The sequence below is a fragment of the Scomber japonicus genome, chromosome 9 (assembly GCF_027409825.1).
Source record: "Scomber japonicus isolate fScoJap1 chromosome 9, fScoJap1.pri, whole genome shotgun sequence".
Lineage (NCBI taxonomy): Eukaryota > Metazoa > Chordata > Actinopteri > Scombriformes > Scombridae > Scomber > Scomber japonicus.
The window spans coordinates 34,427,868-34,446,381 of NC_070586.1; the positions used below are offsets into that span (position 1 = coordinate 34,427,868).

The following is an 18,514-nucleotide window of genomic DNA, read 5'->3' on the forward strand; positions in this document are numbered from 1 at the left end:
TGACTATATTTTTTATATATGTTAATCCTTCTGACAGGACTTTTACACTTTCCACAGTTTATTATCAAAGGTAATATTTTACAAAGAAAGACCACTTAAGCAACACTATTGTGTTTGGTCCTGGGAACAATGGCCTTGTCAAACATCATTTACACGCACTTTGTGTTTGTTTTCAGCCCACACAGAGTGCGCAGGTTTGTGTGTACCAGGTACTGACAGTATGGACTCCCACATCGCTTTCATCACAGCCTGCTGTACTGTAAGCCGTGACCTCAGCAGATAAGCTGCTCTCTGATAACCTTACCGCTGTGACCTTGCTAAATGGCTAAAATAAGATTGCTTAGGCAAACATTATGCCTGCCTGGCTTCACACTTTACGTAACTGCTGTAGATGACAGGGACAGTGTGAAATAGCGCCAAGGTCTAATTTCATTTGTGTTGACTGCAGCGACTGACTCTCAGCCACAGCAAGACTGTGCTTTATGGCTGGTGTAGCCTGGAGCCAATAGTCTCAGAGACGGGGAGCCGACTACAGAGGTCTGGCGACTTCGCTAATTTCTAAATTCATACCCCCACGTTTATTTTTTTCATTTTCAAACTTGTATGCTGTGTCTCAAATCACATACTTCTGATAATACACTGTGTACACTAAGTATTTACTTGTGTAGTGCACACATTTTCGACCGGTTAGTGTTGTCTCAAATTAAACACAGAAATGATTAGTTAGCAAGCTAGTGTTAGCAAGCTAGCGTTAGCATTAGCATTATCGTTCGGAGTACCAAATCATTACACGCTGCTAAATTAACCTAAGAAGCCTACTGATGGCTTATATCTGACAAGAGTATAGTAGTGCTTAGTGTAAAAACAACACATTGCATTTGTATAACATGCATTTGTTCACTGTTGTTACAACGTCTTGTTGAAAAGTCGCCATTTTGAAAAGTGGTCCCTCCCCTTCTGCTACGGAGCCAAGATGGCGATCATTTAGAATGAGAAGTGTCCATAGTTCAACACTCAACTTTTTGACCATTTTGAGTGCACCATCCAGGTACTCATAGTGCACTGCATTTTTCCATACTTCTCAGTGTGAACGCACTTATGCACTATTAAGTATAAGTACAGAAGTATGAGATTGAGACACAGCTGTAGTCTTCATCGTGTGAGGCAGTTTATCAGATTTCACACAACTCTCTCTGGAACCATGAAAGGCTTTATATTACTTTTTACACATTTCAATAACACTCCCCCTAACACCTGAAAACACCCTGTAAAATCAGCAGGGTTTCACTTTCATAGTGCCGCCAGTGCTCAAAAATTCTTCAGGGGACCTTTAATTTTTTGAAGTTGTATTATTGGTTGGAGTAAAGCAGTGCAGACCTCACTTCAAAGTGCAACTAACATGCCAAAAACAATGATGTAAGTTTTACAGTATTAAGGCTCACATAATGGTCACTGTGATAGATTACGCAACTCAGTCAAGTTTCAAGTGCCAATAGATTTTCATATCATACTGGGAATGAATAGAAGCCAGTGTAAGCCTGGAAAGATAAGAAAAGTCTACAGTGAAGTTTCAATTACGCCAAAGGGGTTTAGCTATGATGTAAAGTACAGATTAAAACCTACAAAAAACAGTGGTACAGTGCTTTAAATTGATTATGGCCATCATATAACGGAGTATAATTTAATTTTAAATTTAAATCTTTACCGTTATCCTGTTCTACAACTACTGTGTCTATAAATACTGCTATAATATTCCAGATTTTGAGGTTGAGATTAGGGAAAAAAGAGTGACATTGAGAGTGTGATGTGTAGGCGGGTTGAGAAGTCTATATATGTCATAATGAGGAGCTGCCTTGCTTTATACCAACCAAGAAGGCTTCAGGACATAGTGGAACTAAGTGGGACATGAACAGCTGTACCTGACGATGTTGGGGTGGGAGAGTTTCTGCAGCAGGCTGATCTCACGCACTATGCTGTCCTGGTCCACGTCATTTTTGTAGATCTTCACCACCATCACCTTCCGACTGGTATTGTGCATCACCTGAGTGGCAGACAGAGTTGGTGTCTGTTAACAGCACTGACTGAGGAAGTAGTAGAGGTAATAGGAGCAGTAGATTAAGCAGAAGTGATGCAGAGATACTGTGGTGACAGTGTGACAGCAGTTTCCAAGAAGATCCTCACGATTTCACTCATGACAGCTCTGACTTCCCCAATTACTCATCACCCTGTGGCCTCTTTCTAGCTCATTTCATCAGGGACAAAGCCTGAATGTACCGTAATCAGATTTCCTTGTTGCACTAGCTCCAGCACGAGTTTTACAAGGAGTTATGTAAGGTCTCAGCTGGGGATGAGTATCGCGCCCCCATGGTCTTCAAGCTGGTGGGCCAATCAAAGAATGGCAAGAATGTCCCAATTAGTGGCTGGAACAAAGCAAGCTTTGATGGTAGTTCACACGTAGGCCAGCAACAAGGCAGAAAGGAGGGGAGGACGCTAGAAGGAATACCTTATAGACCTTGGAGAAGAAGCCGCTCCCAATGAGCTCAGCGGTGAAGTTTTCCCAGAACTCCAGTTTGCGGACGGCAGTGCGGAGTTTCTGCCAGCGGTCCACATGGTAGTACTTGTCTGAAGACTCACCGCACAGGGTGGGACTGGTGGGCTCTGAGGACACGTCCACATCACACATCCTGGAGATGTCTGCTGGGAAAGCAGAGAGACATGTTACCCTTTAAAAGCTGATACCATGACTTTTTTAATGAACCTTTGACATGCTGACAGTTTGTGTGCTGGTTTTATTCAATTTACTCATTTTGAGACAAGAAAATTTAGAACTATGAAAAACAAATACAACAGAAAGACACAATGTCTACACGGGCTAGTTCCACAAAATTATAAGTTTTACTTTTAGTTACCCACATTTTGAGATATCTGAGATTTCTTCTCCCCAATACAATACAAAAGAGGCGAAAGGAATTTAGTTTGTGCTGCTAAACTTGTTTTCAAGGGTCCACTCCTTGTAACCAAAACCCAACCCAGGACTCGCGGGGTCCCCATGTTTTACTATGGGTCTGTGTAAGCTCTGATAACATGGTGAGTCATATAGTTGTTAAAAAAATGTATTGCTGCTCTTTTTGTTTTTTCTCTCTGTATTTTTGTCTGTATGGTTCAACCACATTTTGGATCAGGTCTACTTGTCCTCAGTAGACCTGGTCCAAAATGAATTTTTGGACCCAACCTTTGAACGACAGAATGTGCTTTGAACAGGTCATTTGGACCACTACTTTAGCTTAAAGTAGTTTCATTGGATATGTTTATTAGTGCTAAAGATTTTGCAATTGCAATATGACTTACAATATTAGATGAATTGATAATGTACACATCATTATTCTCATTTTCATTGAAAAACATATTAATAGGATTATGGTGTGATTTGTGTAGGGATCTGTACCAAACAAAGATGTTCTCTTAACTCTCTAGATTATGATGTGTAGGCCTGGACATCGCTATAGCACCATAATACCTACTGTAACTTTAAATGGTATTTTGACATACATTTCGCCTTTAACCTGCATACCAAGGTCGTAGGACTATCTCTCATTGTTTGAAATAAGGACTACCATTCAACAGAGGAAAATAATGACACGAAGTTTAACCTATATTCACCTAAACCTAAAATCACTGTCCACCTTTCCCATCATATGTCCTGTTGTCCTATCAGTAACTATTGTTCTTCTGTTAGCTGATGTCTTGCTGAATACATAATCATGACACCAAACCATCTGACAAGTAATTTGGATAGGAAGCATTTTGGATTCTACACCATATATGGAAACATTGTAGATAAAGTTAAGGCTGTGTGCTGACTTTATGAAATAACATTATTGTTCACTTGTCACACAATTGACAAGCTAACAATAGTGATGAGCTTTTGGAATTTGATAGACCATCCTTTTATATCAAAGGGATAATGAGGTGTTATACTGAGTGAAAAATGCTCCAAATTTAATCAGATGAAGGCTGAAGGGGTACAAAACCTCATGTATTCAAGTGATTGACTTTTTATTCACACACAGTTTAAGCTCCTGTACTTTATCTTTTTGCTAAAACATAACAGGCATGTACTCTCTGCACCAGCAACACTATTCATATTCTATATCTGCTATACACTGGCACATAGTTGATCAGCCCAACTACATTTGAAATAATAAACTCATCACGCCAACGCAAAACACAGTGTGACAACCAAAAGGGTGATTTATGCATTTTAAACATATGAAAACAACACTGGATGAAAGAGAGGGACTCACAAAAGGTCTAATCTCACTCTCCTACTTATTAGCTGCATGGATGAGGCAAAGTGCCTCCACTTTACACAGTGAAACAAAGAAGGTGAATAATGTGAAGCTGAAAATAGAAGTCGGACCGACGGAGAACAGGGCCGGTTACTGAACACAGACACTGTCCAGAGGGGGTCAAGTGAGCTGTTTGTCTTCAATGTAGGTATAATTTAATTTATAACAAGGGCTCATATGTAACACATGTTGTGTATTATGGCATGAAAGAGGATGATATTAAAGTAAATGTGCTGCATTGATTGGTGTACAGGTTGTATGGATGTGAGTGAGCTCAATGTTAATTTTCATTCTTTTTAATATACTCCACAGCAGTGAATCCAAGATGGGGTACTTCTGCATTGGCCATCATCATGTCTATCTTATGACTCATCATATGATACATGGACATGACCGTGATCATTTCTTTACCTCAATATTTCCACACTTCACATTAACAGCTAAGAGGCTATTCATGTCACATTGGCTAAACAAGTAGTGTCCTCCATTCCTCACTGTGTACATCCTGAGTGGAGACTGTAGAAGAATTAAAGGTTAATAACTCTGTCCCCAACCATAATGACAGTCTGGGTTTTTACACATGTAGCACCCACTCTACAATCCCACCCTCCACCCCCCTTACATTATTATGCTATTATAATATCATTATATCAGTGGAATAAAATGATCTTCAAATGACAATAATATCGTTTATCATGATTATTTCTGAGACAATATATTGTCCAATAAAAGTAGTTAACGTGACAGGGCTAATGCCACACAGGTCTGAGAATGACAACATTCTACATAATATAAACATCATAAGAAAAAAAAAATACTAATAATAGACTCCTGTCAGTTAATTGTAACACCTGAACAACAAGGATTGAGATTCAGAGGGTGTGAAAACCAATCTCAGTAAGCAGATGTCTAAATAGTTAACTGAAAGTAACACAGATAAGTAGTTGAACTATCCAAAATGAATGAATAAATGATTAAAATAGTTCCAATTTAACAAAATTAATCTGGCCAGACATCAGTCCAAACTGGCACTTCCTTTTACAATGTGATTACTGACTAAATCAACAAATGAATGTACCTAGAAGCATCCTCTCTTACAGCTGCTACAGTACAAACCCCCATTTTTTTCTCTCATCAGGGGTAGTCCTGACCTAATTTCAGCCACAGAGGACTGGTGTGACAACACTGAAGAGTCAGAGTTTGTTTTTTTCTACAACAACAGTCTCTTTCGCCTTTACACTGACGCCGGTGGAAAGCACACGCTGACACGCTAACACAATTGGCAGGGTTTTGTCAATCAAGCCGCGGGGAATCAACCCGGGCTATTCATGCTGCTTTTGTTCATTCGGCTCTGGACCAAACAATCATCACAGTCTCAACTCCGGCGCTGTCAGAGAGAAACGCTTACAGTGCAGCCCTATCATCTAGCTGTCTCTGTCTCTCTTTTCTACTGTCTCAATCCTTCATTTCTCCTTCCTCTCCCTCTGCATGATAGAAAACAGACCTATATTTCAAAGCAGCTGTTCCTAAACTCTTTCAGTTGTACTTCTCCTTTGGAAGTACTGTAGAATCCTGTTAAATTGAATAGAAATAACATGATTAAGAACAAAAGCTTTCTTTTGATACATGTTTTACATTAGTTTCTGCTCTGCAAATGAAAAATTCCAGTTAAACTTTGCACAAATTGCTCAAAATTTGATGCACAAAAAACAGAAGTTTCTCATATATTGTCAAAGGAAGGCTTCTTCTTCATACTTTGGTCTTGATTGATGTGTTTGCTTGATGAGCATCACATGGCCTTAAATCTGTCGCACTGACATGCTGCTTTTTGTTGCCTGAATCGGTGTTGTTGGCTTTCCCAGCATCACTTGTTCCAAATGAACACATTTTTGGCTTGAAACACATAGGTGCTAGAAATAACAGTAACTATGGCTCAGTGTTGATAGCCACTGATACCTCATGCAACATTTGCAAAGCTGATTTTAAAAACCCTACATTGTTTACATTGGCTTGTCTCGTTAGTAGAATGCCAAAAAATCTTTGTTGCATGCATGCTTGCATACATGCATTAAAAACCCTATAAAACGTTTCTCCACAGTACTACTAGTGGTGAAAAAAAATCTACAGGAGTACCTTTAATCCAGGGGCCTCAAACATACAGCATGCAGGCCTAGTCTGGCCCACTTGATAACTTTGCAAAGTATTAAAATTGCAGAAAAGTAATTCCAATTTTTCTGCTGCTTCAGAGGTCTTTTTTCCCACTCTGACCAGAATACAACTCTCTGAAAAAACTGAGACATAATATTGTTTAAATTGCACTCATTTTTCTTAGGACATCTCATGCTATTCATCTGTTTTGTAGGTCATTATGCAATGGTTTTACTTGAGATCAAATTGAGTGGTATGTGGCCCTTGAACTAAAATGAGTTTGAGACCCCTGCTTTAATCAGTCCCTGCAAAAAGTCTTCAGCAAATGCTGTTTAATCCTGTTTGAGTGCCATTTACTTCAACTACAGTGCCCAGCTGTATGGCCCACAACTTAACTGTTACTGTCACTCTCACTTTGTTCTTTGGCAGCAGATGCTCTTATAAACCCACTGTACACTTCCTGTTCAGCACCCAATAGCACACAGACACAGTTAGCAACTAGTTGGTGAGTACAGGAGACCATGATGGTATTTCAGCATTCCAGTCACCATGGTAAGCAGGACTTGGCACCAAATTTATTTGACTTTTTTTCCATTTTAGTTGGAAATAGGCCAATGTTTACATCAGACTAACTATATTAACTTTTAAAAGGTGATAAAATATCAGTGTTGTGCTCATATACTACAGCCTCACATACTAATAAAACATATGTCAACAAAAACAAATGAAGCTATGCTGAATTCAAGCATTAATGTCAGCCTGATTACATAATTTCCCACAGCATTTTTTTGCTTCTCCATTTGACAAGTGAAGTTTGCAATTTGTGCTTCCTTTCCTTTTTCTCATCCAAGATTTCGTTCTTCCAGGATCTGTCTCTTACTCCATCTCTCGCTTTTTCCCATCCACTGTTAGGTCCATCCACACCAGCACATCATGACCACACACTGTAGAAAAGCATGGATATCCCATCTGTGACATCATGCGTAGGTTTCTGAACATTTTGTAGCCTGCAGTTTGGGTTTACCACTAGTCATGATCTTTCTGGAGACAGAAACTGCACATTTAGGCAACATAATAAGAACCTAGCCACACATATCAACAGCTTCACACAACTGCATGGATTTAATGAGGTATATAGCAGCAGACATTCATTTGACGTTTGTGTTTTTTCACATATGGGATAGGAAGGTCATATCAGCAACATCCAGGAAACATGTCTATCTGTGGTGAAGGGAAGTTATCACAACCCTCTGTGAGTTTGACCTGCGGCTGACCACTAGAAATATCAGAGCTGGCCATCGCCACGGTGACGTCCTACCAGCTGATAAGGAATGTCAAAATCAGTTCACACCAAAGCGAGATTTTTTTTCCAACACAAGCCCTCTCTCTGGGGAATATCCAAAACATCAGACTAGGATGTGATGTTAGCTCAAAGCAGAGGGTGTGTGCCTGTATGTGTGTGTTTGTGTGTGTATGTGTGTGTCTATTCACTTAGACCAATGACTTCTGAGCAGCCCCGAAGAGCCGTGTCACCTCCCAAACAGAGATTCACGTCATTAGGTGACGTCAAGGAGGTGACTCACTCAGGAGTTCACACTGAAATGATAAAAGTCACACCATCAATGACTCAGTCTGCTTTCCCCTTTCTACACCAAATGCAGCAAGTTTTAATGAACTTGATGAGACGCTACCCTCCCAGACAACAACACACTAACTGGCTAAAACTAGTCATTTCCAGGTGCAAGCCACAACAGAACTGGAAATGAATGCCAGCAGAGTCTCTTACTGACATTCTAGTCTAAGCTTGGGTGTGGATAACAGCATCCTCAGAGCCCCGGTGACTTCAGGGATAAAGTATGCGGGCGATGAGGGCAACTGCACCACAGCAGAACATTAATCTGCCTTTAACAGCCCTCGAGTCATGACATTTTTGGCGGCGGGCTAATGCTTTAAAGCCGAGCACTTAAACCGGACCGGGCCAAGCCACAGTAGCTGTTAATTGCTTCATGGATTTTCCGAAGCGAGGTGATGCTCGTTTTCAGAGCCACAGCTGCCCCCGAAGCTCTGCTTTCGTCTCCAGGATTCTGAAGGGCAGCCATGGTGGGAGGGGGGGTCAGGGGTCTGTGATATGTCAGATGGGTTGACACCAGATCAATAAGGGGACAGCCGGAGCTGGACCACACATATCTGTAGCTCCCCCTCTGGCGTCAACTGCACTTGGTGGTCGACAAAGCAGAAATGCAGAGTTGCATCACTATTGGAGAACATTAACCATATGTTTACACGTTAACCCTTACATACTGTTCAGGTCAAATTTGACCCGTTGTGACATTTAACAGCGTTACAAACACCCCAAATGTCTTGTATTCTGAAATTTTACGACTTTTCCTAAAGTGGCCAAAAATGCCGAAAAAGTTTTTTTTTTTAAATGTTATACTTTTGTATAGGTGCAACAAATTTTAGTCCATTGAAGCTGTTCTGGGTCAAATTTGAGCGGTATCTATGTCCATGTGTTTTAGTGAGATGAATAGTTCATAGTTTTAATAAGATAGTAGTTATGAGGATTTCTTTTTATGATGTAGCAGTGAAGACTGATGGCTCTAATGGTTCTACAATAAACCCCACACTTCCATAAAGTTATAAAATACATTTCCATCATTATTGCTATGTTCTATTTTCATGTCTTAGGTAAAATAAGACATGATATTGTGTGATAGTAGCTGTTTATCAAGGTTTTTAATCAAGGTTTAATCACCAATTTATTGATCAGTCAGATCGGCTATTGATGCATAGGTCTGTGGTCTAAAATTTGGTATTATGAGGGGATTCTTAGACTGGGTCAAAATTGACCCAGAATATAGTGCAGATGTAGAGTATGAACAGTATGCAAGGGTTAAATAATATAATGCTGCTTTTGAGTGATATCACACTTTCCTGACAAGGGAGAAATATAGAAAATACAGATCTTGCAGCACATTCTCGTGGTTATTTAACAACTTAATTGAAGTAATTGAATTGATTGTAATTGAACTCACTTAGTTCACAGTAAATTACAATCATTGTAGTATTAAGCACATAGAAAGTTTTATGTACTGCAACATTCTATGAAACAAACCTGAACAGTGCACTACATCCTAATGAGCTTGGAGGTGGTGCATCAGCTTCAAAAGGCTATATCACAACATTATGTAGGAGATACCATTTGGCATGCTAGACCTTAATGCTGCTATGATCCAAAATACTGCATACTGCATTACTAATTTGGATGACAGCTTTAAAAATAGCAATCCTCTGTGCTCTGCTCTGTGGTATTAGCCTGAGGCCGACATCAACTATTTAGATAAGGATCCATGCAGTTCGATCATTTTAAATCCTTTCCTGACTAATGCAATATTGACTTGGTCATGTAAATAGTATGGAGGAGTGGTCTACTATGTGCAGGAGTACTTTCACAGAACTCCAGTGAGTTCAGTGTTCTGTAATGTAGAGCTTCATTTCAGTAAATGAATAGGGCATGATGCAGAGTCACAGGTAATGCAATCACTGCTCTCCATGACAGAAATACTGTCCGTTAATGGTATACTGTGTCATAGAAGCTGCTGCTCTAATAAGCAAACCACTTAAACATACTTAACCTTAATGGATAAATCATTTAAACTCCTGAGTAGAAACCAACACATACAGTCTGAAAATTGTTTAAAACCATCCATGATACTTTTTCAAGCTTGAGTTTGTCCTGTATTTGATTTCTCAGCTTGAGATCTTGAAAATCTTTCTATATCTGAAGAATTGCAAAAGTGCTTTTAGATATTTTTTGGAGGTGTCCAAATATGCATTAAAACTGGCTTTAGAAGGCAATATGTGCAAAGGTTTTGCTTGAAGATATGAGTAACTTAGTTAATGTACTTGATACAGAAGAATGGAGCGTGAGTGGAGATATAACATAAGCGGTCAAAATAAGTTGTTTTTTATAAAGAAAAGTGAAGCCATGTTTGCTAAGTATGAAGAACAGAGGGCTAATGACATTAATTAAACCAAAGAAGCACAAATTTAGGATTAAGTTGCACATAATTTATACTTAAATTTATTTCTTTTTTAAAGCAAAAATCTTTATGTGGCAGGTTGAAAATGTGGTATTTAAACACTCAATGTTGGTCAATCTGAAATGAAATCTCAATTAAATCTGAAGGTATTCATTTAGTTTTAAGGACACTGCAATATATTGTTTGGTAAAACAAAAACAAATACTTTCTTAAAAACATGAATGCACAATTACGGACTGGTTACATATGAAACATTTTTAGGCTAGCAGGTTACTTGTAGCTCTGTATATTGATATTTTAAAAATACTTCTAGCCTTTCTTTCCTTTCTCCTTCAATCCCATGTATGATTTATTTGAAATGTCATGTGTTTCATGTGTTACTAAAACTCCAAACCATGATGTGACACTTTTTCCAAAGAAATTGTTGAGTTTCACATTAGAAATGATATTCTTGATATATGGATTCATGTACACATCAGGGCAAATGTTACAGAAGAGTCATTAGTTATCAATGTGTGTTATTCTCTAACAATAACAGGATATATCTCTTGAGTCTGTTACCTTTGAGAACAGTCTGCGGTTGGGCTTGTTGTTGTAAATTTGTCCCTCTTCAGTTTTATGTATAAGCATCTAAACCCAGTCAACCAGTCAACCAGTTCATCAAAGCTTTTGAATTATTCTGAACTCAGTTCCCTTGTAGGTCTTTACTTGGAAAAACCCCTTGCCTCAGGAAGTGGTACATTATACATTTCTTCTTCTGTGTTTTTCCGCTCCGCTGACCTCACTCACTATCTTCATTTACGGTACTTAAGCTCAGGTTACACTGTTTGTTCTTACCTGGAAACAGTCTGTGGTCAACTGAGGGGCCACATCATCTACCTCACACTGTGTGATATTCATTTCTCTGTTACCCAGAACATCCAAGTGTCAAACTAAACCAGACGGATACAAATGGCAAACAATGTTTCCTGTTTTTATCACACAACGCTTAAGATATAACTGTCATGATGGTGGAAACACTTTCGGATACAATAAATAGCTGTCGTGTCTGTAATGTGATCTACCCTGTGGTACACCTCCTTGGTGAGGTAGTAATGTGGTTGTTGTTGCAACTCTAGCTCTGAGGAACAAGACGTCATAGTTTTGGACACACTTTTGAAGGGTCACCTCTTGTAACTGATGTACTCTAATAGTCAAGAAGAGCCCCCAAAGAAAATATGAATAATGTTAGGGAGAGCCTTGCCATTCTATTAACTGAAACAGGTTCAGCCCTCCTCCCCACACCACAAAATTTTTGACAGCCCCTAATAAACACAGCACTGTTGGACACAAAACAAAATGGCAACATTACAGTATTATAGAGGGAGAGCTAGATACATTACTGCTCAGGAGGTGGTTGCCAACCTTTTATTGGTTACACTGGCACGCATTTAACTTCTTGCTGAGCTACCAGAACAGCACTGGAAATATCAACGTCCAGCACAACAAGGCCAACATGTATTATTTTAATATGACATCTTAAAATAGGACTGCTCAGCTAAAACCAGCTTGGCATTGTGGGTGTTCAAGCTCGTTCAAGCTCTTGAAAACCCTTGATGCTTGAGTGTAACCATATATCTACTGGGCTCCTTCGCTGGCACATGTGACACAACAAACCAAGCACTGACTGTATGGTTAGCATGCAGGGATGTGCTTTGTATAGGGATTAAACATTACATACTGTTACGTGCCGTGTAACAGTATGTAAAACTCACATAAAAAACTGAAACCATTCTATTTCAGATGCATTCAAGACATCTGGGAATTCTCCCCCATATTGGCCAGTATCTCCCACAATGGTTATATGTGGCATCCAAACAAACACTGCTGATTTTAGCATAACACAGAGTGACACTCTGACCACTTGAGGAAACATTAGGAACTCTATATTTTTTCAGAGGAGAAGAATCCTATCTGAGAACAACATACCACTTGTAGGGATGGGCGAGTGGGCTGGAAACAGTGTTGGAGGTCATACAAAATGTGGAAACAGCACAATGTATCTCTGTCCCTTTCAGCTGCCTCCCACCACCACAACACTGAACTCATCCAACATTCGAGCCAAGTCAACGATGTTTGTCAAGTTCATACCATGTGAGAAAAATGTGAACCTGTGAACCCAGAGAGCCAACATTCCTCAATGCAGCATTTGAAGCAAGTAAACATCCAATGAGAGCTAGATTAGTAGTAGCTGTTAGCTGCTGTTAGCTTTAGCCAGTTATTAAAATCAGCGACTGGAAGCTTTGTAAAAAGTGTAAGAAAGACAAGAAAAAAAGTTTCAACACATATGTTCCCCCTAAAACCACAATTTGTGTTTAACCTTCTCTTTATGTAGCGGTTAAACAAAGAAAGTATTAAATTCACACATTTACATGTAGAAATAGGCTTACACTTTATTCTAAGCTAGGCTATCCATCCATGTTAGCATTTGCTATCTCCGTTGTAGAGCTCCAGGAGATACAGACTCCAGCAAAATATGTATAGCAGCACGAACCTTCTATACAATCTATAGCTTTACGAGTAAAATTAAATTGTACATAAACAATTTCAATACCTGTCTCTGAGTCCAACCAAATGTAAATTCATACATTTTCTGCTGGATTAGCTGTTGTAGCTAACTGCATTCACACCGGAAAAAGGGGGACCAATGTTTGTAATGACTGAAAATGAGTCAGCAGCTATGTACTTTAGCTTAGTTAGCTGGAAAGTTGAATATCTTTGGACAACACAAGAAATTTGACAACATCACCTTGAAACAATGATTAATTGAGAAAATAATGTTCAGATTAATCAATAATGGAAATAATAATTAGCTGCAGAACTAGAGTAGATTCCTATGAAGCTAGCTAAAATTGCTAATCTACTCTATCTAGGCTACTTTCTGTTTTCTGTTTACTTCATGCCATCTCAGAGATGATTTATGTACATTATCTGGATTATTGAAAGTCTTTTATGCACTTTTAATATGTCCTCAGGGTTTTTTTAAAAAAATGTAACGTAACGTGTAATATTATATGTTTATAATGTTTCAATATGTTTATATATGTTTTTTAGGTAGGAGTGTAGTGTATTTTGTTTCCCTCCATGTCTAGTACATGCTGTGGTAATGACAATGTTACTTTATTTTATTTTATTTCATTTTATTTATAATATTTGGGACCATGTTCAAAATACAATACCAGATTTAGCTACTAGCTCATTTCCATCTGCAGCCCCTGGCCAGGTAAAAGAAACCATAAAACACACAATAAAACCTAACATCACCAATAAAAATAAGCCAAGTTACTATTCATACCCACACAGACACACACCCACACACTACATAGGAATAAACACATAATGTTAACAAAATATACATATCAAAATACTCTCTACAATGGTGTTGGGAGAAGAAAGTTAATGACTTATAGTCACGATGGATTTAATGAGAAAAAGACCAAGGTTAAAAAACATTGGAATCATCCTGTAAGGCTGATGTGAGCTTTGATATCCTCTCATCTTCACACTTGAACAGAGTGTGTGTCTCCAAAAATGTTGAACTACTCCATTAAGCTACAGTGTGTTAGTCTTTGATGAGTGTGGTTTGTAGATAGGAAGGAACTGCCCTACAGTAGCATGCTGCCTGTGGTGAGTTACGCCCAAAACCTCTCAAGGAAAACACAGAACGCAGACGGCGCACAGCGAGAAATCACAAAGATGCAAAGATGTGAAATTGACAGGATTCATCTGTGTTTCACGCCGAGATTATTCTCAGTTTACCATCTGTGAAGTGAGGGCTTAGGGCTGCAAGGACAGGACACTGCTTATGATAAGTGTGATCCCCAGCTGGAGGGATTCCCTGACAAATCCCCCCACACACACACACATCAGCATCAAAAGCAGGAGAAGTGTATAGAGGATTCATTAGGATTCCCTCTCTATCCCTCCCTCCATCTACAGCACAGACTCCCAAAACAAGTCTGCATATAAATCCAAAGCTGGCTGTCTCAGAACGGAGGCAGACGACACAGATGGTGTGTGCTGAGAGCTGTTTTCAAAGGCCTGGTGCAACCTACACAGCCAGTCAAACATGCATCTTGTCACAAAGCTTTACAGACATGGAACAGCACCAGCGTGAAGGTAAATAAAAAGATGGTGATTATGACTCAAAGCCAATGCTCGAACATAAATAATTACCATATTTTCAGGAAAACATTAACTTTTCTCATAGCCTCGTATTACTTCAAGCCCACCTCCACTGAAAAAATGTCTCGTTTATTGTTGTTTCACTTGGATGTTGCAAAGTGATGTATGTTCATGTGCAAAGTTTGACACTTGAAAGCTGTTTTCACATTAATTCACTTTTGTTTGCACTTGTGGTCCAGTATGCAATGTAAAAGTGCAATGTGGAAACTTCCAGTGCACAAACACTGAGAATAGACTTCTTAATGAAGTAGTACACATCTCATGTACAGAAGTTTAACTTTTGAAATGAAAACTATTTGAATATTCATAGATTCTGGATTTTTCAATGCGGTAGAAGGAATATGGGTCATTTTAAGGGTTAAATTAAGGCAATTGAGCTTTTTTGTGCAAAAAAAATTAAAAAAAATTAGACAACATGTCTGAAAGGGCTCTTTCATACATACTGAATTTACTTAATTTCACCCAGAGTAAATTGCTGCATAATATTCTGAACTACCGATTTGGACCATTTCACCTAAACACATAAAAACACACAAGCCTGACAAACTCTAGTGCCCTTTGTGTGCACAAGCAAGCACTAAAAAAGGAGTGTGCTTCTTGCTAGGCCTGTCACTATAATGACATTATTGATTAATCGTACAATAATTATCAACATCATCATGTCTATATATGGACTTATCATATGATATATGGACATGACCTGCATGCATGGTCATTTTTTTAGACTTCATTATTGCCACACTTCACATTAGCAGCTAAGAGGCTATTCATGTCACATTGGCTAAACAAGTAGTGTCCTCCATTCCTCACTGTGTACATCCTGAGTGGAGACTGTAGAAGAATTAAAGGTACATAACTCTGTCCCCAGCCATAATGTGTTTTATGTACCACTCTACAATCCCACCCCTCGCCCTTTTATTTATTATTATTATTACATTATTATGCTATTATAATATCATTATATCAGAGGAATAAAATAATCTTCAAATGACAATAATCATTTACTTCTTGGTGTCAAACGGAAATTCATCACTTGCAGGTGTTTGTTTTGGACTTGGATTGATGCAATCAGATACCTTTTGTAGTACTGCTGTGGCTTGTTTCTGTTTAATCAAACAGCACAAGAGGACAATCCCTAAAGCCCAGGACAAAAGAAAAAAACAACTATGCATTTATATACTACAAAGAAATACTCTTTAACTAGAGCTCAGGCATAGAACAGATTCTCTGAACAGGATTTGTAAGAGGTAAAAAAAAAAGAGAGAGAAGACAATAACCTAAGCCTGTACACGATGTGTTTCCCATGGAGGGCAGGTAACAGGACACTTCTCTGACACACCATCTTAGAAAGGCAGGATGCTGAGCGACGGTCTTTCTATTTCAGAACAATGCAGAGCTACGCACAATTACTGTACAGCAGATTCACCTGCTTAAAGCCCCAGTTCATGTCAGACACAATAACACACTAGGCACACAATGATTTAACACTGTTGTGATGGATGTGAGACATAGACATCAAGCGATGCACACATAGCTCAGGACAAGTGATGGAGTTGTGGTTTCTCACTTCAGTGTCACATAACTTCAGTTCGTCACCTACCTCTGAGTGAGTGTACATATCTTAAACAGGTATAAGACATCAATATCACTTCCTGGGTAATTTCATGCATTTAGTGACAGGAAATACAAAACACTATGATGAAGAGCTGGAAAGTATCAGAATCTCTCAGTACTTACTCCATTGATTTAATAAGCTATTCATATGCATCTTGTGTGGACGCTGGAACAAATCCAGAGGTCTCTGTGCAGAAACTGAGGAGGAACCACATACATGCAACAGCAAATGAGCAAAAGCACAAACACAGGACTTACAAAGAGCAACAACAAAACATGTGCCGTCAAGCAAGCAACACTGAAAACTAGCATGACGACTGACTGGCACACATGAAGTCGTTGACAACAGACAGTGTTTATTTGGAATAAGTCACAGGTTAGTTAATTTCCAGGTGACAGATGACAGTATTAATGTAAGACAGCTGTTGACTGTTGTATGTATAATTCCCAAAAGCATTCTGCAAAAGGTTTCAAATCAAATTAAGGTGATGTCTTCAAGGAAAGACAATGCAGATCTATTATCTTATCCTACAGATTTGTTATCTCTCTGACAGTGGTTCCCAACCTTGGGTTTCTCATGACAAATTTGTAAGGAGTACAACTAAAACAGTAAATTTCACCTCTCATATAGTTTCTATAGAGTGATTTTAGAAGTTAGCATTTTATAAGAAAAAAGTAGTGAAATTTTTAAAACTAATTGTGCCACAGTCCTTTAATTTCGCCCATTGTTTTCAGAAACTGACCAATGTTTCTATGCTGGAACACTACTGTGCCCCATGTTTCTGATTTTTCAGTTAAGCATATATTTGTCGTATTTATCTATTTTTCGTGGCCACATGGTGGCAGTGCAACAAGCTGTAAATATACTATAGCAGCTAATAGATACTGACATCATCTTATAAAGTTGATGTGGCAACATTATTCTACATTTTAACATGAATGAATGTTCCTTCTCTGATAAACTACTGAGAAAATTAACTTTCTTGTTCTTTAGGTGCTAAATGCTCCACTATGTTTCCCACCTAGTCTACAGCTGTGTATATCTGTTGTTTGGTGTTGGGCAGGTACAGTAGTGTACTGGGTTTATAAGAGCATTCTCACTGAGTACATGTTATTGCTGTAGAGAAGATGCTAAAGTGCTCTGCTAAAAATCAATTCATCTGTTAGTCATCCTATAAAATGTCTAAAAATGTTGAAAATGTTTTATGTTTTCCATAGCCCAGGACGCCACCTCAAATATCTTGTTTGTTTGTTTTTTCAACTAATCACTGAGGCTCTAATAATGACTTGAACCACCACAAAGTAATTGCCACACAGACAATTCTGAACCCCTACTTGTCTGGACTGCCTTTTCTGAATACTTTTCTCTCCTCTTTTTATCCCTGGGGACCCCTCAGATTTATCTTTCGACCGCTTTGAGTGTCCCGATCCCTAGGTTGGGAACCACTATAAAACTTCACAGTATCACTGCAAATATTTGTATACTGTCAACTGTCGTCAACAGTAACTTTGTAATGACTCTGTAGGTCTTTGTTTCCAGCTGTTATTGATGAGTTAAGCATTTCTATATTTATCTTTTTGCACTGATATCTCTAAACAGACTCCAGATGTTGCTCTCTTGTATAACATCTGTCAGTATTCTTTTTAAGTTTGTGGCAGCCTGTTTTCAACTTTCTACAAACACAGTGGACAACAATGGATTGTATTGTCATATACTCACATGAATTCTGTCTGCCGTTTGCAGGAAAAAAAAGGCGGAAAAAAATGCAGGTCTCAGGTTTACAGTGCCAACGAAGTCTTCTGCATCATATATCCGCTCTAGTTAGTTGACAGTGCAGGAAGTGGTGGTGGGTTTAACGCACCTCTTGCAGCGTCCTGACGGTGCACTCGCTCACTCAGCCTCCTGCAGCTCACCTCACTCTGGATGTGCTCAAACAAACCCCGCTAATGCAAATGCATGTTTTTTTATGGGTTGTCTTAGGAACCAGCTTCACCAGCACGTCGGTGGATGTGACTCCACCCACGATGAGAGGAGGCTGGCCGCATCTGAGCAGCAGGAAGCCTGGTAGTGATTTTCACACAGGGCTATTTTGTGTTTTTGTACATATTGTTTATAGCAGAGGTTTAATTATATAA

At 38.9% G+C, this 18,514-nt stretch overlaps 1 protein-coding gene across 1 annotated transcript in view; it reads right to left on the bottom strand.

Annotated features, from left to right (window-relative positions):
• Positions 1-18,312, bottom strand: part of LOC128364829 (dual specificity testis-specific protein kinase 1-like) — a 29,723-nt gene extending 11,411 nt beyond the window's left edge. The window contains exons 1-4 of the mRNA XM_053325450.1: positions 18,099-18,312; positions 16,502-16,576; positions 2,504-2,694; positions 1,920-2,041 (exon numbers count right to left, since the gene is read on the bottom strand). Of these exons, the coding sequence (XP_053181425.1) occupies positions 1,920-2,041; positions 2,504-2,694; positions 16,502-16,532 (344 nt within the window). The 5' untranslated portion in view covers positions 16,533-16,576; positions 18,099-18,312. The remainder of the gene's footprint in view (positions 1-1,919; positions 2,042-2,503; positions 2,695-16,501; positions 16,577-18,098) is intronic.
• Positions 18,313-18,514: the final 202 nt, after the last annotated feature.